Genomic DNA, 18,393 nt, shown 5'->3' on the forward strand with positions numbered 1-18,393 from the left:
GTCCCTAGTATTCTCTTTTTCTGATTATTTCTAGTAAGAGTGACTCGAGTTATACATTTCCTCGAATTGTGGAAAAGGTATATACAAGTAAATCTATAAATACTAAGACTGATAGGTAGGAAAAGACTGTTATAACTTTCTTTTTAAAAATGTAGGTACTTACATCTTCAGGTAAAGACTTTACCAATTCACTATGAGCCATAGGTTTGATGCACAACTGATGGATAATCTCTCGCTTAATTTCATCTGTAGCGTTTACCTGTCCAACTCCAGGACTAAATCTCTCTCCTGTTAACAATGAAAAAGTATACTCATACACACACATTTAACATAAATATAATACGTGTGTGACATATACTTATTCACACAACACAATGTATTTTTCTTTCTGTACAATGGAAAAGCCATGACTGGCCTAGCAACGAGCTAGGGGAGAGGAGCTCCCAATTGTACTTCTGAGTCTCAGGAACAACTGGGAGTGCAGGTTTTAGACAGTGGCGAGAACTTTGGTTGCAATTTTGAAAGAATAGAATCAGAAGGTAGGACGGGATTAGGTATAGTAAAGCCTTGGTACAGCAATAGTTGTACCAGTAGTCTAGGGAATGCTTTCATGCCACCTGCCACATGGTAGCAGGGAAGGAGTGCCGGAAGCCGGTCCATCCTTGCTGCTTGACACAGTCGCTGCAGGAAAGAAACATCTGCACAGCATATGTTTCAAGGGACCTGGCGTATATAGCATACTGTTCTTAATATGTTTGCTCCCCTTAGCGCTGTGTGTTTTAACCAAGGTCACCTCTCCGAGAAAGGTTGTTTCCCCAGGTAGGAATTTTTCCCTGAAGTCAGGGAGGGGATGCCTCTCCTAGAAAGGTTGTTTCCCCAGGTAGGAATTTTTCCCTGAAGTCAGGGAGGGGATGAAACTCCTTAACTAAGTGCCAGGTGGGCAGTTAATCACTACAAACAATCATGCTTAAGCTACATAATCTTTACTCCCTGGAATGGAGATAAGAAACGCCCTAACCTTTGTAATAGAAATTGACAGGATTAAAATCAACTGGGATAAATACGGATGTAACAAAACAATAAACAGCAGAACTTGGCTGGAGATCCAGACCAGAACTTGGCTGGAGATCCTGGCTAGAGATCCTGGCTAGGCTGCTGATCAACTGAACGTTGTCTCCGTGTCATTCCTTCTTCGCCGACTCCGTCTACACCTTTGGGGACCCCTGGACCTGCTGGGGTTGGACCCCGGCAAAGGAGAGCCTTCCTCTGAGTCCTGTCTAGTGGCAAATGAGATATCATCTTCTAATACCTCCTTCACTGGTATCTCCTCCTGACAGTTGCCAGGAGTCTCTGCGATATAGACTTTAGAGTCTGAAATACCAGGGGAGGTAGAAGAAGGTAAAGAATAAAAGAATAGCAAAGATGGAGGCAACAGGACTGAAAATATAGGCAATAAAATATCTGCATCGACTAGCTATAGGTCTCTGTTAACTCGGAACTGTTATGTCTGAAGTCAATATGTCACTTTTGCACCACAACCATGGAGGGAAATACAGCTAAGATATAAAGTAACAGTAAATGGCTCCTAACTATCCTATTCTTGCTAGCTAAATTCCCCTGCTCCTCCACTCCACAACACCAAGAGTCTTTCACTGTATTCTGCTTCAGCAGTTGCACTCTCTTCTTCCCGAAGCAACAGCGTTGTTACTCTCACCATTACAGTAATCAGAGGGGAGAAAAATCTCCTGCCCCTAAAACTGAGTAACCACTCAAACAAAAGAAACATGGTTTAGAAACTCTGAACTATATGCTACCACAATAGCCAATATCATTTACAAAGGTCTCAAAACAACTCAAACTTACCAACCAGCATTATAATGAGGTACAGCATTTCTTCTATTAGAGTATTGTTTTGCTGGACTACATCCTGTAACAAGTGGTGGGGGAATAAAGTTCAGAGATAAGAATAAAGATACTGTATTATTTCAATGATTAACATAAAAAAAAGAAAGCTGTTTCTTTAATGATGTGTTGTGGTCTCATGAAACATACTCTTACCTTATGGGTAATTTCAGAACTAAGTCTTTTTCCATAGTCTGGAGTACTGAAAATCTGATAAAGTTCAAAGCGACTGAGCATTATCATCAGGAAATGATTTGGATCCATCATGGAGACACCTGTCTTTTTTTTTTTTAGATGAAGAAAAAGAGGAAGGTCAAAAGCCCTATTAGTGAAAAATATTTTGGTTTGTACAAGAGAAAGCTGCTTACTTGTTCACCAATCCCAATAAAAGATAGAAACCCATTTAACCCCATTCCCTACTTGTGGTAGCTTTAAGTGTGGACAAGAACCTAAGCTAGTAAAACAAAACAAAATAAAACAAAACAAAACAAAACAAAACAAAACAAAACAAACCCCTAAATCCATACATCAGAATAATGTGGATTTTATGTTCTCTTTTCTCTTAATGCTTTGAATTAATTGTATCCCTCTGGATTCTATTCTAAAGTTTTATTTCAGGGTTCCCCCATGGCAAATTCAGGGAGTTTTAACATAGTTAAGTATCACAGTTCTTGGAAATCAATTTGAGGGGTTGGGTTTTTAGCCAGAGAAAAACGAAGAAAGGATAGCTTTCAGGTTACTTACTTTAACAATTATATGATAGTTGAACATTTCACCAAGGTAGAAAACCCAAGAGATGAAGAAGGTATGGAGGAAGTAAGAGTTATATTTTGAATATGTTCATGTTAAATCTGAAATGTGTCCAAAAATCTCGATGGAAATGTTCTATAGCCCATTAGTCATATAAGTTTGGAGTTTAGTAGATGGGGCTAGGCTAGAGTTATTAGATCTGGGAGTGATTATAAGTGTTTGGGTTCTATGGAATTAATAAGAAAAAAAATACTCCCCATACCTTTAAGTGTAATGTTTTTAATTCATTACCTGAAGCATTATTATATCCTTGTCAAACATTTCACGTCTGCATTTCACATTATGGTAGTAATAAATCTAAAATAAAAATTGATTATATTGGGTAAACAGGTTTTCATTTGTGCAGCTCCATCCTCTCCCCACATTCCGACAGAGCAAATGGGTGTTGGGCAGGTGTGCATGTGCACACAATGTGGTTTCTGCAACAATACTCTTAATAAAGATTAATGAATTAAAAATTTCCATATTAAACTGGTCACTTCATGGTTCACATTTTGGATCCAACTTTCTGAATTTCTCAACAAAGTTATTTCTATAAGGTTCATAGCTAAGAAAAATGGGGGGGGGGGGCAACCTATATCAATCCTTGGTGAGGTTTAAAAATTAAAACCTCAATTTTGGAGTTATACTAACAGAAATTTTATCTTTAAACCTAATTTAATTTAAGTAGATAAAATCTGAATTTTTATTTTTTTAAATATCTAATTTTGTCCTAAAAATGATTGCAAATAAAGAATCAAGAAAAGTGCACTCCTACCTTAATATTGTTTCTTGACAAAGTATAGATAAAAGTTTTAAAAACTTTTTTGGTTTAACATATTTATCTTCTCAAATAATTTTAATATAGGTACAACTTTTAATGACTAAGTACATTGAAAATTACATCCTTCACAGAAGCCAAGGAATGAATTGAAAAATCTCCATAGAATTAAGACACTTACCTGGTTTACCAGAGAGAACCCATTTCTTCTCCACATTCCTGCATGTACTTGGGCACATAAAACAAGACATCTAAGAGGGTGTTCTATCAACATGGGTGGGCTAAGTTCACTCTGTATATACAAAAACAAAAACACAAAGGTCTCAACGCTGAAGAATACTGTTTGATAGAGATTGAAGTTTTAAATAAAACACAACTTAAAATTCTTTCAAAGTATGTTTGTGTGATGGTTAATTTTATGTCAGCTTGGATAGGCCATGGTACCGTTTTTTAAGACCAGTCTAGATGTTTCTCTGAAGCTATTTTGTAGATGTGATTAATATTTAAGTCAGTAGTCTTTGAATAAAGCAGATTATTCTTCATAACAGGGGGTGGACCTCATCCAATTAGCTGAAGGTTTTAAGATAAGAGACTGCGGTCCCCCCAAACATGAAGAAATTCTGCTTCCAGATTGCCTTTGGGCCTCAGACTGCAATATCAAAGTTGGGAATCTGGCCTGGCCTGTCAAACTGCCCTGCAGCCATATTTCAGACTTGCCAGACCTCATAACTGCATGAGCCAATTCCTTACAATAAATCATTCTAAGTCTCTTCCTCTCTCCATACAGAAACACGTGGGCACGCATACACACACTCTCCTTTTTCTCTCTTTATTGATTCTGTTTCTCTGGAGAACCCTGACTAATAAACTTTGTTTCAAAATGATTTCAAATACATGAAGCATAATAAATAGGCATTTACTTTTAAAGTTAGTACTACTTACTAGAGGTAGGAGCTCTGGAAATTTATATGCCACTTCACTTTTGCTTAATAACACGTGCAAACCTACATGGAAGAACAAACAAAAATGTATTTTTATAAGTGAAACTCTTTAGGAGAAAAAAACCCCTAAATAATCACTTCCTTTAGATAACTTCTTTTCTCCCTGAGAACCTGTCAGGCTACAAATTATGATATAGAATGAATTACACTAATAAATAAAGCCTTATCTCATGAACCTCTGCATCAAAGGCACACTTGGAAGTCGCCTTAATTACATGCACCAACATACACTGATGACATTTTCTAAGTAAATGTTAGGCATAGAAACATAGCAAGAGCAGACATATAACTATCAAAGTAACTTATATATGTTTGCCAACGTTAACAGTCATATTTCACTTGGTAATGGAGTTTCTTCCCATTTAAAGTATTGTAGTGCAAGATCCTTCTAGAAACTGAACAGAGAAACTGGCCCTGGGATTCACTATATTGATGCTAACCTCAGAATTAAGTTCTACAGAACTTCCAGTTTAGGATCAAAGCTCTTTATTTCCTAAATGCAAAGGGCTCATTCATAGTCCAACCTTAGGTAATTCTGTTAACTAAGAATTAATTGTCCTGTTTATGTTGTATAAACAGAGAATGCTTTTTACAATTTTATTAATAAACTAGAGGCCCGATGCATGAAATTTGTGCAAGAGTCTTACCCCCCTCTCGTGCCCCCTCTCCTCCCCCCCGCCACCGCCGCAGCTGCCTCTGCCTAAGCCCCTGCGGCAGCCATGGGCCGCTGCTGCTCAGCCCCCGCCTATCATGGCTTTGTCTGGAAGGAAGGACACCCAGAAGGACATCTGGTCTAATTAGCATATTACGCTTTTATTATTATAGATATTGGCCACTTGGTCAAGCCTGGTTTGAGGCTTTCCTCATCAAAGAAGACTTGCATTATGAATCTCATTCTACTAACATATACAGTACTCTCAGCATTTGCCACTCAAGCTCCATTAGCACACACTCCAAGTTGTTCTTGAACTGTTTTGGGTATGCTTACTTAGCTCTCCAATTAGATTATAAGCATTCAGGCCAAGGCTTGTCAAACACAGTGAGACAGAATGCTCAAAAATGTTCAATGACAGCCCTGGTCAGTTTTGCTCAGTGGTTAGAGGGCCACGGGTTTAATTCCCAGTCAAGGGCACATACCTGTTTCAGGTTCCCCAGCACTGGTAGGGGCGTGTGCAGGAGGTAACCAATTGATGTATCTCTCTCACATCAATGTTTTTCTTTCTCGCCCCTGCTCCTCCTTCCCTTCCACTTTTTTTAGAAATCAATGAAAAAAAAAATCCTCAGATAAGGATAAAAAAAAAAAAGTTCACTGAGAGAGCTGAGGGAGGTTAATAAGGTAGGCAGAAAATGGTACATTTCAGAGTATTGACTATTTTCTCTGTGGATAACTATCAGCATCAGTTACCACTCATATAACCAGATTTTTAAAGGCAGAAAAATCAGCAGCTGAGTCTGAACTAGGACTCACTTTCCCGCATTCCAGTTGAATACTTTTTCACAACACTATGGTGATACTTGCCCATGTTGAGAATCAAGTTCAGTATGCTCAAAGCACTTTCAAAAAACAAAACCAGGCCTGAATAAGTTACAGGAATTAAGAGATTTCTTCTTACATTCTCAACTTCAGTCTAGGTACTTATTTGTTGTACTACTGATATGTCTAAGTTATCTTATATCACTATGATTGCAATAACAATCCAAAAGCCTTCAGAAATGAAAGAGGAATCGGATTATTACTATCGATCCCATGGACATTGAAAGAATAAAAAGGAGTACTATGAACAACTCTATGCCCACAAGTTTGATACTTCAGATGAAAAGGATCAATTGCTTGAAAAATAAAAACTACCAAACTCACACAAGCAGAAATGGATAACCAGAACCAGCCTATATCTATTAAAGAAATTGCTTCAATAATTAAAAACCTTCCAAAAAGGGAAGTATCACATCCATATGGTTTCACTGGTGAATTTTACCATGTATTTAAAGAAGCCCTAGCTGGTTTGGCTCAGTGGATAGAGTATTGGCCTGTGGACTGAAAGGTCCCGGGTTCTATTCCAGTCAAGGGCACATGCCCAGGTTGCAGGCTTGATCCCCAGTAGGGGGCATGCAGGAGGCAGCCAATCAATGATTCTCTCTCATCATTGATGTTTTGATTTCTCCCTCTCCTTTCCTCTCTGAAATAAAGAAAGGAAGGAAGAAAGAAAGAATACCAATTCGCCACAATCTTTTATACACACAACCACTTTCACATCATATTATTACTATTACTGAGCTAGCTACACACTTAAGATAAATCACAAATTCTGCAATGAGTAAAAATAGCTAGCTTCAGATCTTCTCTTTTCTAATCTGGAACTAAAGGAAATAATAAATACTATGTGAGTAGGACAAGCATTCCTGCAATTGAGAAATATGAAAGGAAGTATACTGAAATGAGTCTGCAGAGATGGACAAGTACGTTTCAAAGTTTTTGGCTGCTGCAAGGTGGCAGCTTCAAATATTCTACCAAGAATAAATGGCTGTAAATCAACTATTTACAATGAAAAAAACCAGCACCCCAACTTGGGGCTCACTCTTGACCTGTTGCTTAAAAAAGTTATCAATAAATGATTAAGAAACAGCTTATATGAGATAAAATCTAGGGTGGTTTCAATTTGTCAGTAATCACTTAAGCAAACTTAATTATAATATCTACCTCATGGACTGATGTGATGATTAAATAAGTTGACACACATAAAACTCTCAGACTAATGTGAGGTAGATATTCAATAAACATTAACCACACAAAAAAATTTAAAATATATTTTCAGGGTTTTCATGGGGGAGAAATGCTTTACCTGCAAGTAAGCGAGAAATGGGGAGGTGAATGCTAACTTTTTCTTGAGAAACACAGTATCTGATAGTTTCCACTGAATGTCCACAAATGCTTAATGTGACTGGCTGTTCACCATCAGTAAAACCACCATGACACTGCATCAATACAGCAAGGCATTTCTTGTAAGCTTCAATTAACACTTTTTCCTTAAAAAAAAAAAAAAAGGGTATTTTGTAAGTTACTCCAAAGTTAAGTTTTTATAACACTGAATAAGCACATCAAATTCAACAATGAGTAAGTACCTCAAATATTAATACAGGCAAAATCAAGCCCAATCATCCCTTCCCAACCTGGTCCCTCTTCCAGTGCCCTGTCTCAGTGAATGACATCTCTGTACAGCTGTGGAAATCTAGAAGTTATTCCAATACTCTACTTTCCCTCATTCTCAATTGTCCAATCTATCACCAAGCTATCAATTTCATCTTCTAAATTTCTCTCAAACCTGGCCACTGATTATCTCCAGTAACTCAAAGGAAAGCCAACTCTATTATAAATTCACTATTATAAATTCCCTACTTCTACTCTTGCTACCCTCCATCCACTCTCCATATAAACAATTTTTTAAAATGTATAAATTAGACCATGTCACCTTTCTCCTTGGTAGTCTCTAATGGGTCCCCACTTCAATTAGAATAAAATCCAAACTTCCTTCCATGGCCTCCAAGGCCCTGAAAAATTTACTTAAAAATCTGTCCACTTCTCTACCTTTAACCTCTACGCTCCAACCAGAGACTTCTCACAGCTCCCCTAACAATTACATTCCTCCGAACAGAGCATGATTCAACTGTCCCTCAGTCAGGAATATTCTTTACTGTTTGATCAGTTAACTCTGACACATAGCTCAGATCTAATGGAAGCCTCTATGACCTCCCAACTTAAACAAGCTCTCATCTAGACTTTATAATCAAAACAAGAACAAAATAGTTTTAAGATAGGACAAATGTACCAATAGTAAAACTTTATTTTTTGATAAATTTAGAAATTATTCTATTTATATGCTCAAAATCTAGATGGGATAATGGAAGAAACAAAGACAGTAACATAAGAGAAAGACAGTATGGATTATTTCCTCCTCTATATATTTTCCAAGTTTTTTTAAAAGACTGTAAAATTTTAACTTTTACTGAATTAATAGGTGGAAGAGGAAAATATGCTGTTTTATGAGCTAAGTATCACCACTATCCTCCCCAAAGTTCCTCAAAATTTACTTAAAAATCTATTTATTCCCCCCTCCACCATCTTTCTCTTATCTCCTACAGCTAGAAGAAACTCACATCTAAAGCACACCAGTCCTGCATCATTGAAATAACATGTGTTAATTTCATTTGCAATGTGAAGGCTGCTTCCCATTCTGGTTCCATTTCAATATGCTGTCCTACTTGACGTGTAACTGGATCCATTCCCTTAAAGAAAGTGAAAAGATTTTAAATGAATTAAAATTATATTTGTTCTCTTACATGGAAACTTAAAAATGATGTAGAGGAAATATATACTGATTACAAAAACATATAAAGTAAAAGGCTAAATAAGAAGTTTCAAGTAGTATGAGAAAGTTCAACTTCGTAAATTATATGTTTATTTAACATTCTCTAGAATATAAATTAAAAATCCCAGTAAAGTACATAGCAAATTATTTTAGAGGCAATCTTCTATATGTTTTAAACAATAAAAAGAATACTTTACTGCAACAATCCTTCAAATTCTGTTTTAGGTCTGTTATCTATAGGAAAATTATTAGAAGAAATCTGATAAAATGTTACTGAATTTATAAATGTATTTTATTCAAAATGACCAAAATAGATATTGTTTCTATAGATACCCCAAACACCACAAAACATAGAAGTCTTATTATAAATTTAAACACCAGAGAAAAATTTTAAATAAACAATCTAACCCTACACCTAAAAGAACTAGATAAACAACAAGAAAAGCCCAGAGTAAGCAGAAGAAAGGAAATTACAAAGAACAGAGCAAAAATAAATGACATAGAGACTGTAAGAAAATACTATGAATAACTATATACCACAAATTGAACAACCTGGGCAAAACAGACAAATTCTTAGGAAGATTAAATCTTCCAAAACTGAATTAGGAAGAATAAAAAAAAACCAGAACAGACCAATAACAACTAATGATATTGAAGTAGTAATTAAAAAAAACACCAGCAAAAAATTTTGGACCAGATGGCTTCACAGGCAAATTTTACCAAATATTCAAAGGAAATCTAACACCTATCCTCCTCAAATTATTCCAAAAACTTCAAGAGGAGGGAAGACTTTCAAGCTCTTTTTATGAGGACAGCATTATTCTAATTAAAAAACAACACAACAAAACAAAAAAAACAGATAAAGACAAAGAGAGAATCTTAAAAGCAGCAAGAGAAAAACAGTCAGTTACCTACAAGGGAGTACTCATACGACTGTCAGTTGATTTCTCAACAGAAACTATGCAGGCCAGAAAGGAGTGGCAAGAAATATTAAAAGTGATGAATAGCAAGAACCTACAACCAAGATTACTTTATCCAGCAAAGCTATCATTCAGAATTGAAGGTCAGATAAAGAGCTTCACTGATAAGAAAAAGCTACAGGAGTTCATCACCACCAAACCAGTATTATATGAAATGCTGAAAGGTATTCTTTAAGAAGAAGAAGAAGAGGAAGAAGAAAAAGGTAAAGATAAAAATTATGAACAGCAAATACATATCTATCAACAAGTGAATCTAAAAATCAAGTGAATAAAAAATCTGATGAACAGAGTACACTGGTGAATATAATAGAACAGGGGCATAGAAAAGGAGTGGACTGACAATTTTTGGCGGGAAAGGGGTGCGGGGGGTGCAGGAAGAGACTGGACAAAAATCGTACACCTATGGGTGAGGACAGTGGGAGGGGTAAGGGCAGAGGGTGGGGTGGGAACTGGGTGGAGGAGAGCTATGGGGGGAAAAAAGAGGAACAACTGTAATAATCTGAACAATAAAGATTTAATTTAAAAATATATTCTATTGATTTTTTACAGAGAGGAAGGGAGAGGGATAGAGAGTTAGAAACATCAATGAGAGAGAAACATCGATCAACTGCCTCCTGTACACCCCCTACTGGGGATGTGCCCGCAACCAAGGTACATGCCCTTGACCAGAATCGAACCTGGGACCTTTCAGTCTACAGGCCGACGCTCTATCCACTAAGCCAAACCGGTTAGGGCTGAGTGGGGCATTTTTATACACCAATAAAGATCAGAAAGAGAAACTAAGAAAACAATCCCAATTATTATTGTAACAAGAAAATAAAGTACCTAGGAATAAATTTAACAAAAGAGATAAAAGACCTGTACTCATAAAATGATAGGATATTGAAAAAAGAAATAGAGGAAGACACAAACAAATGGAAGCATATACTGTGTTCATGGATTGGAAGAATTAACATCATTAAAGTGTCCATACTACCCAAAGCAATGTATACATTCTGTGCAATTCCCATGAAAGTACCAATAGCGTTATTTCACAGATTTAGAACAAATATTCCAAAAATTTATATGGAACCCAAAAAGACCCTGAATAGCCTTAGCAATCTTTTGAGAAAAAAGAACAAAGTTGGAGGGAACACAATACCAGGTATCAAACTCTAGTACAAAGTCACTATAATCAAAACAGCCTGGTACTGGCACAAAAACAGGTGTTACAGATCAATGGAACAGAACAGAGCCCAGAAATCAACCCATGCCTTTATGGCCAATTAATATTTGACAAAGGAGGCAAGAGCATACAATGGAGTCAAGATAGTATCCTTATTTATTTTTACTAAAAAAATTTTTTTTTACATATTTTTATTGATTTCAGAGAGGAAGGGAAAGGGAAAGAGAGATAGAAACATCAATGATGAGAGAATCATTGATCGGCTGCCTTCTGCGCGCCCCACACTGGGGACTGAGCCCACAACCAAGGCATGTGCCTTTGTCCAGAATCAAACCCGGGACCCTTCAGTCTGCAGGTTGACGCTTTATCCACTGAACCAAACCGGTTAGGGCAAGACAGTCTCTTTAATAACTGGTGTTGGAAATATTGGACAGATAGATGCAAAAAAAAAAGGAAAGAAAGAAAAGAAAAGAAACTAGACCACCAACTTAACATCATACACAAGAATAAACTCAAAATGGAAAAAAGACTTAAATGTAAGTCGCAAAACCATAAAAATCCTAGAAGAAAAGAGGCAGTAAAATCTCAGACATCCCTTATAGCAATATTTTTGACAATATATCTCCTAGGACAAGGGAAATAAAGGAAAAATAAACAAATGGGACTATATCAAACTAAAAAGCTTCGGCACAGCAAAAGAAAACATCAAAATGAAAAGAGAACCCACTGTATGGAAGAAAATATCTGCCAATGGTATATCTGGTAAGGGGTTAATTTCTGAAATATATAAAGAACTTATACAACGCAACACCAGAAAGATAAACAACCCAATTAAAAAATAGGCAAAGGATCTGAATAGACGCTTCTCCAAAGAGGACATACGGGTTGACCAAGAGACATATAAAAAAATGCTCAAGGTCACTAATCATCAGAGAGATGCAAATTAAGACCACAATGAGATATCACCTCACACCTGTCAGAATGGCTACCATCAATAAACCAACAAACAACAAGTGCTGGCAAGGACGAGGAGAAAGGGAACCCTAGTGCACTGTTGGTGGGAAGGCAGACTGGTGTAGCCACTGTGAAAAACAGAATGCAGGTTCCTCAAAAAATTAAAAATGGAACTGCCTTTTGACCCAGTGATCCCACTTCTGTGACTATATCCTAAGAATCTCAAAACACCAATCACTAAGAATATATGCATCCCTATGCTTATAGCAGCATTATTTACAATAGCTACGAGCTGGAAACAGCCCAACTTCTTGTCAGTACCAGTAACTGAGTGGATAAAAAAGCTGTAGTTGCCCTGGCCGATGTAGTTCAGTTGGTTGGTTGAGCGTCATACATGCACTGAAAGATTGCTGGTTCAATTCTTGGTCGTGACACATGCCCAGGTTGCGGGCTCAAACCCTAGTAGGGAGCATGCAGGAGGCAGCTGATTGATGTTTCTCTCTCTCCTTCTCTCTTTCTATCCCTCTCTCCCTCCCTCCATCTCTCTAAGCATGTACTTAGGTAAGGATTAAAAACAAACAAACAAAACAAAAATATTTTAAAACAAAGTTATGGTACATTTACAAAATGGAATACTATGTGGCTATGAAAAAGAAACAATTCTTACCCTTTGCAACAGCATGGATGGACCTGGAGATTATTATGCTAAGTGAAATAAGTTAGTCAGAGAAAGACAAATACCATATGATCTCACTTACATCTGGAATCTAATGAGCAAAATAAACTTCTGAACAAAACAGAACCAAAGGCATGGAGCACTGAAACAGACTGAGGGATGTCAGAGGGAAGGGTGGTGGGAGGGACTGGGTAAAAGAAAGCAAAGATGCCCGGCAGGTGTGGCTCAGTGGTTGAGTGTCAACCTATGAACCAGGAGGTCACAGTTTGATTCCCAGTCAGGGCACCTGCCCCAGGTGCGGGCTCCATCACCAGTGTGGGGCGTGCAGGAGGCAGCTGATCAGTGATTTTCCCTCATTACTGATGTTTCTCTCTCTCTCCCCCTCTCCCTTCCTCTCTGAAATTAATAAAAATACATTTTTTAAAAACGTGATGGGATTAGCCAAAGAACATATATGTATAACCTACGATCACAGACAATAGTGTGATGAAGGCAAGGGGAGGAGAAGGGTCAGGGGTTGGAGGAGATGGACAAAGAGGAGGAAAATGGAGGATTATCTGTAATAGTGTGAACAATAACAAAAAATTAAACATCCAGAAATCACTACCCAACATGGAACTCGAGTATTTTCTTTTTTAAATGTATTTTATTGATTTTTTTTACAGAGAGGAAGGGAGAGGGATAGAGAGCTAGAAACATCGATGAGAGAGGAACATCGATCAGCTGCCTCCTGCACACACCCTACTGGGGATGTGCCCGCAACCAAGATACATGCCCTTGACCAGAATCGAACCTGGGACCCTTGAGTCCACAGGCTGACGCTCTATCCACTGAGCCAAACTGGTCAGGGCTCAAGTATTTTCTAAAAACAGTAGGTCACCTCTGTGTATTCCTTTCTTAAGAAAAGCCAGACAGTTACTAAAAGAATCATGACAACACTGCTTAAATTTATTGAGATGTTATCCATCTTCTCGAAGTTAAAACTAGTTATATATGCCAGTTTGTTTCTGCTTCTAGATTCTATTTTGTATATGAGGTGTTTCCAAAGGAGATCATTAAACAGAGGGGGAAGAGTTATATACTATATTATATAAATATCTAAAGGAAAAAGAAATATGGGAACATTAAAAAAATCCAAACATTATGCTGGGGTCCAACCCCAGCAGGTCCAGGGGTTCCCAAAGGCGTAGACGGAGTCGGCGAAGAAGGAATGACACGGAGACAGCGTTCAGTTGATTAGCAGCCTAGCCAGGATCTCCAGCCAGGATCTCCAGCCAAGTTCTGGTCTGGATCTCCAGAGAGGTTCTGGTTAGGATCTCCAGCCAGGTTCTGTGTCCATGTTCTCTTGCTAGGTTCTCCAGCCAGGTTCTCCAGTTTCTCCAGCCAGGTTCTGTAGCCATGTTCCCACACTAGGTTTTCCAGCTAGGTTCTGTCCAGGTTCTCCAGCCAGGTTCAGTCACCAGGTTCTAGTCAGGTTCTCTTGCCATGTTCTATCCAGGTTCTGTAGCCAGGTTCTGTCTCTAGGTTCTTCAGCCAGGTTCTCTCGCTAGGTTCTGTGGCCAGTTTCTGTCCAGGATCTTTTGCCATGTTCTCTCGCTAGGTTCTGTCTCTAGGTTCTGTCTCCAGCTTCTGTCCAGGCTCTTTTGCCATGTTCTCTCCAGCGAAGTTCTTCTGTCTCTAGGTTCTGTGTAGGTTCTGTGTAGGTTCTGTCTTCTAAGTTCTGTCTTCTAAGTTCTGTCTTCTAAGTTCTGTCTTCTTAGTTCTGTGTCTTGCTGTCTTGTTACATCTGTATTTATACCAGTTGATTCAATCCTATCAATCTCTATTCCAAAGGTTAGGGCGTTTCTTATCTCCATTCCAGGGAGTAAAGATTATGTAGCTTAAGCATGATTGTTTGTAGTTAAAGTGATTAACTACCTGCCTGGCACTTAGTTAAGGAGTTTCATCCCCTCCCTAACTTCAGGGAAAAATCCCTACCTGGGGAAACAACCTTTCTCGGAGAGGTGACCTTGGTTAAAACACACAGCGCTAAGGGGAGCAAACATATTAAGAACAGTATGCTATATAGGTCCCTTGAAACATATGCTGTGCAGATGTTTCTATCCTGCAGCGACTGTGTCAAGCAGCAAGGATGGACCGGCTTCTGGCAACATTATAGTTTCTTAAATAACTGACAACATTTCCATATAAGCATATTAAAAAAACTTGCAACCTCCAAAGAAAGAATGTTAATGGTGACCAAAAGAAATACCTAATACAAAAGAACATGAGAGACCTGGTTGGATGGCTCAGCTGGTTGGAGCATCATCCCATGCACCAGGAAGTTGCGAGTTCGATTCCCAGTCAGCGCACATACCTAGGTTGGGGGTTCAATCCCTGGTTGGGGCGTGTAGGGGAAGCAGCTGATTGATGTTTCTCTCTCACATCAATGTTATCGATGTTTCTCTTTCTCTCAAAACAAACAAACTAACAAACAAACACAATAAACCTGTACTGGGGTAAGTATTAAAAAAGAAAAAAAAAGAAAAGAAACAGCAGATACCAGAACCTTTGCTAGGATTTCATTCATTCTACACCTTTCCAAGAGTAGTCAATTAAAGAGGCACTTCTTGGTCCAAATTGCAGCCATACAAATCATTCTTTTGGAGATGTGCCCAAAAAGGAAATAAAAGCATACACAGAAAGGTGTTCACTTCAATGAACAACAACAAAACAAAACAAAACAAAAAAAAACACACAAAAAAGGAAGAAAGAAAAGAAAAAGGAGAGTGTTTCCTTTTAAAATGTATCAGTTTATACACACCTGCATACATTTGAGTAATTCCAAAAAGGCATCAAATCCTTCTAGGAACTTCTGCCTGAGATCATCTGACCATTCAGTTGGTTTGCTAATCAACACATACCTAAAAAAGAGAAAAATATCAATGAATATATAGATAAACGCTGACATTTTACAAGTTGCAACTGGTTTGATAATTAAACAAAAACTTACTTGAGGTCTAAAATAAGGCTCTGAACTCTTCTAAATTTGAAGGCTTGTAAAGCAGTATATCGTTCAAACTGAAATCTACCCTGGGCATCTCGATGTCTCAAATGATCCATAAAAGTCTTAATGATAATGGTCAGTAGGTTTTCTTCTGTGATAAGCATCCGAGCCTAGAAGGAAGTGTAACAGAGCACATGGTAATCAAAACCTATTTACTAGGAATCTAAGAAAAAGTCACCAACATTGGTTAGAATTTCAGTTTAAAGCTTTTCAACACAACTAAAGTATAATAAAATAAATAAAGCATTACTGTGTATTTCTAAATAACAATTACTTACTCCAATTGGCACTTGTATGAAGCAACAATTATATCACGGAGAAAGAAGCCAGAATGTTAGGAGACACATCCAAGGCTCGTTATTCAAAGACAATTCAGGGTGGGGGGTCTGAACCAGGCTGCAAATTTTCCTTAACTGAGATATTTAGACACCTATAATGGTATGGTATAATTACGCTAGAATCCAGAGGTTTATTATCAAAGATTCTGTAGAACTTAGTATATATATATATATATATATGCCTAAGCGACTGTTACGACTGAAATATCAGAACACCTGGTCGCTATGATGCACACTGGCCACCAGGGGGCAAATACTCAATGTAGGAGCTGCTCCCTGGTTGTCAGTGTGCTCCCACAGCCAACCTCCCCCACCGGCCAACCTCCTGCAGTCCCTGCCCCTAGCCAGCAGGCCCTGATCACCTGATCAGGGCCGGGCCCCAGACTGAGACGGTGAATCAGGGGTGGGTGGCAGCAGACACGAGCCCTTTCCCAGGGGGGTCAGTGGCCAACCTCCTGTGCCCTGTCCTTGCCCCTGGTTGGCAGGCCCTGATCGGCCCACTGCCTGCCCACTGCAGTAGCGGTGTGGTGGAGAGGGAAGGAGGAGGGGGGAGGCGGGGCACCGCGTGGTGGCGGGGCACCGACAATGATGGCATCAGTGTCTGGTGTCTGTTCCTTCCTTGCCCAGTCCGACGACTGCTGCCTCCTCTCCTGACCCCGCCAGGGCCTTAGGCCCCGATTGGCCCTGATTGCCGGCCAGGCCTAGGAACCCCACCTGTGTACGAATTTCAGAGAGAAGGTATACTGGCTAGGGACCTCAGAATCCAAGGAATGACATGGTAGAGTTCTTTGTTTTCACTTCAAATATCCCAGAGCTGAAGAAGCTGACAATCTGCAAATACTAATGGGAACAGACTTAAAAAATTTCTTTTTAAAAACGCCCTGATAAAAGCCTGCTCTCTCTAGCCACAGGAAAGGAAAACTTAACAAAACTTTCAAATAATAACCCTTCCACTCTAGTCAATCACCACAGAAATAAATTGAGGCTCTATTCCCATTGACACCCGCAAAAGCTGAGTGAAGAATATAGACTTCTACTTTTAAGAGGTAGAAATGTGGTGCTTGACTACAATTAGGATGCATGTCATAACCTCCAGGGCAATGCTACTCAAAATATGGTCCACAGACCAGCAACCCCAAAACTGCTTGCGCCAGTTGTGATGAGAAGATGGCAACAAGATAAAATCAACTACTTATAACTGTTCAGTTGACATTACTTTTCATAGCAAGATTTTTCCAAAAAAAATATTTTAAGGAGAGAAAGAAAGACAGCAAGAGAGGGGAGGAGGGATATATTGATTGGTTGCCTCCTGCATGCATTCCAGTTTTCTGGGGATCTAACCTGAAACCCAGGTATGTGCCCTTGATCTGGAATTGAACCTGAGACCCTTTGGTCTTCGGGCTGACCAGTGAGCAATACCGGCTAGGGCCATAGCAAGATTTCTGCTGAAAGCAGTAATGTGTGTTTCACGTTCTGGTACAAATTGTTTATCTTTTCATAACTGACACTTTGAATAAAACTGCTCTAGAGAGACCCTTAAAAATATTAAATGAATGTACAAGTAACAAATTAATAAAAGGAAAAATAAAAAATAAATATTTAATACAAAAGAAGGTAAAAAAGGAGAGAAAAAGAAACAAGATAGGTGGGTTAAACAAAAAAACAATCATAAGGTGGTAAATATAAATCCGAATATATGGGTAATTATATTAAGTGTGCAGAAAACTAAAATATTAAGAGTGTCAGATTAGATAAACAACAAAACCCAAATACATGCTTTTTATAAGCAATTCAACTTAAATATAAGGGTACAGAAATGTAAGAAATATAACAATGGAAAATATACACTATGCAAACACTACCCAAAAGAAACCAGTTGATGCTATAATATCAGATACATTAGACTTCAAGGCCAGAACTATGGTTTGAGATGAAAAGATATAATCTATCTATATATATAAAAGGCTAATATGCAAAGTGTCCCCTCAGGAGTTCGATCACTCACTATGATGTGTGCTGACCACCAGAGGGCGGTGCAGAATGAAGGCCACAGCTGGCAGCTGGCAGCCGGCAGCCAGCAGCCGGGGAAGGGAGGCCCTGATTGCCGGCCAGGCCTAAGTACCCTAACTGTGCACGAATTTCATACACCGGGCCTCTAGTTCATACATAAAAGGCTCAATTTGGAAAGTATAATTCCAAATTTGTATATATTCAATCAATCACACTGCTTTAAGATATACAAAGCAAAAAGAAGTAAAAGGAGAGAAATGAACAATCATTGTGGGAGATTATTAACATGCTTTGATAGTTCACAGAACAAGTAGATAAAAAAAGTGAGTATATAAAAGACTTACACAATGAAAATGAACAAACTTGACCTAAGTGACATATATAAAT

General features: G+C 38.4%; 1 protein-coding gene across 19 annotated transcripts in view; it reads right to left on the minus strand.

Annotated features, from left to right (window-relative positions):
- Window positions 1–18,393, minus strand: part of UBR2 (ubiquitin protein ligase E3 component n-recognin 2) — a 122,946-nt gene that overhangs the window by 39,450 nt on the left and 65,103 nt on the right. For all 19 annotated transcript variants that reach the window (XM_036318133.1, XM_036318120.1, XM_036318123.1 and 16 more), the window contains 10 exons: window positions 15,605–15,768; window positions 15,416–15,515; window positions 8,626–8,754; window positions 7,314–7,497; window positions 4,415–4,476; window positions 3,654–3,764; window positions 2,944–3,009; window positions 2,059–2,181; window positions 1,864–1,927; window positions 164–288 (listed from right to left, as the gene is read on the minus strand). In XM_036318133.1, the coding sequence (XP_036174026.1) occupies window positions 164–288; window positions 1,864–1,927; window positions 2,059–2,181; window positions 2,944–3,009; window positions 3,654–3,764; window positions 4,415–4,476; window positions 7,314–7,497; window positions 8,626–8,754; window positions 15,416–15,515; window positions 15,605–15,768 (1,128 nt within the window). The remainder of the gene's footprint in view (window positions 1–163; window positions 289–1,863; window positions 1,928–2,058; window positions 2,182–2,943; window positions 3,010–3,653; window positions 3,765–4,414; window positions 4,477–7,313; window positions 7,498–8,625; window positions 8,755–15,415; window positions 15,516–15,604; window positions 15,769–18,393) is intronic.

Source organism: Myotis myotis, unplaced genomic scaffold (genome assembly GCF_014108235.1).
Source record: "Myotis myotis isolate mMyoMyo1 unplaced genomic scaffold, mMyoMyo1.p scaffold_m19_p_7, whole genome shotgun sequence".
Classification (NCBI taxonomy): domain Eukaryota; kingdom Metazoa; phylum Chordata; class Mammalia; order Chiroptera; family Vespertilionidae; genus Myotis; species Myotis myotis.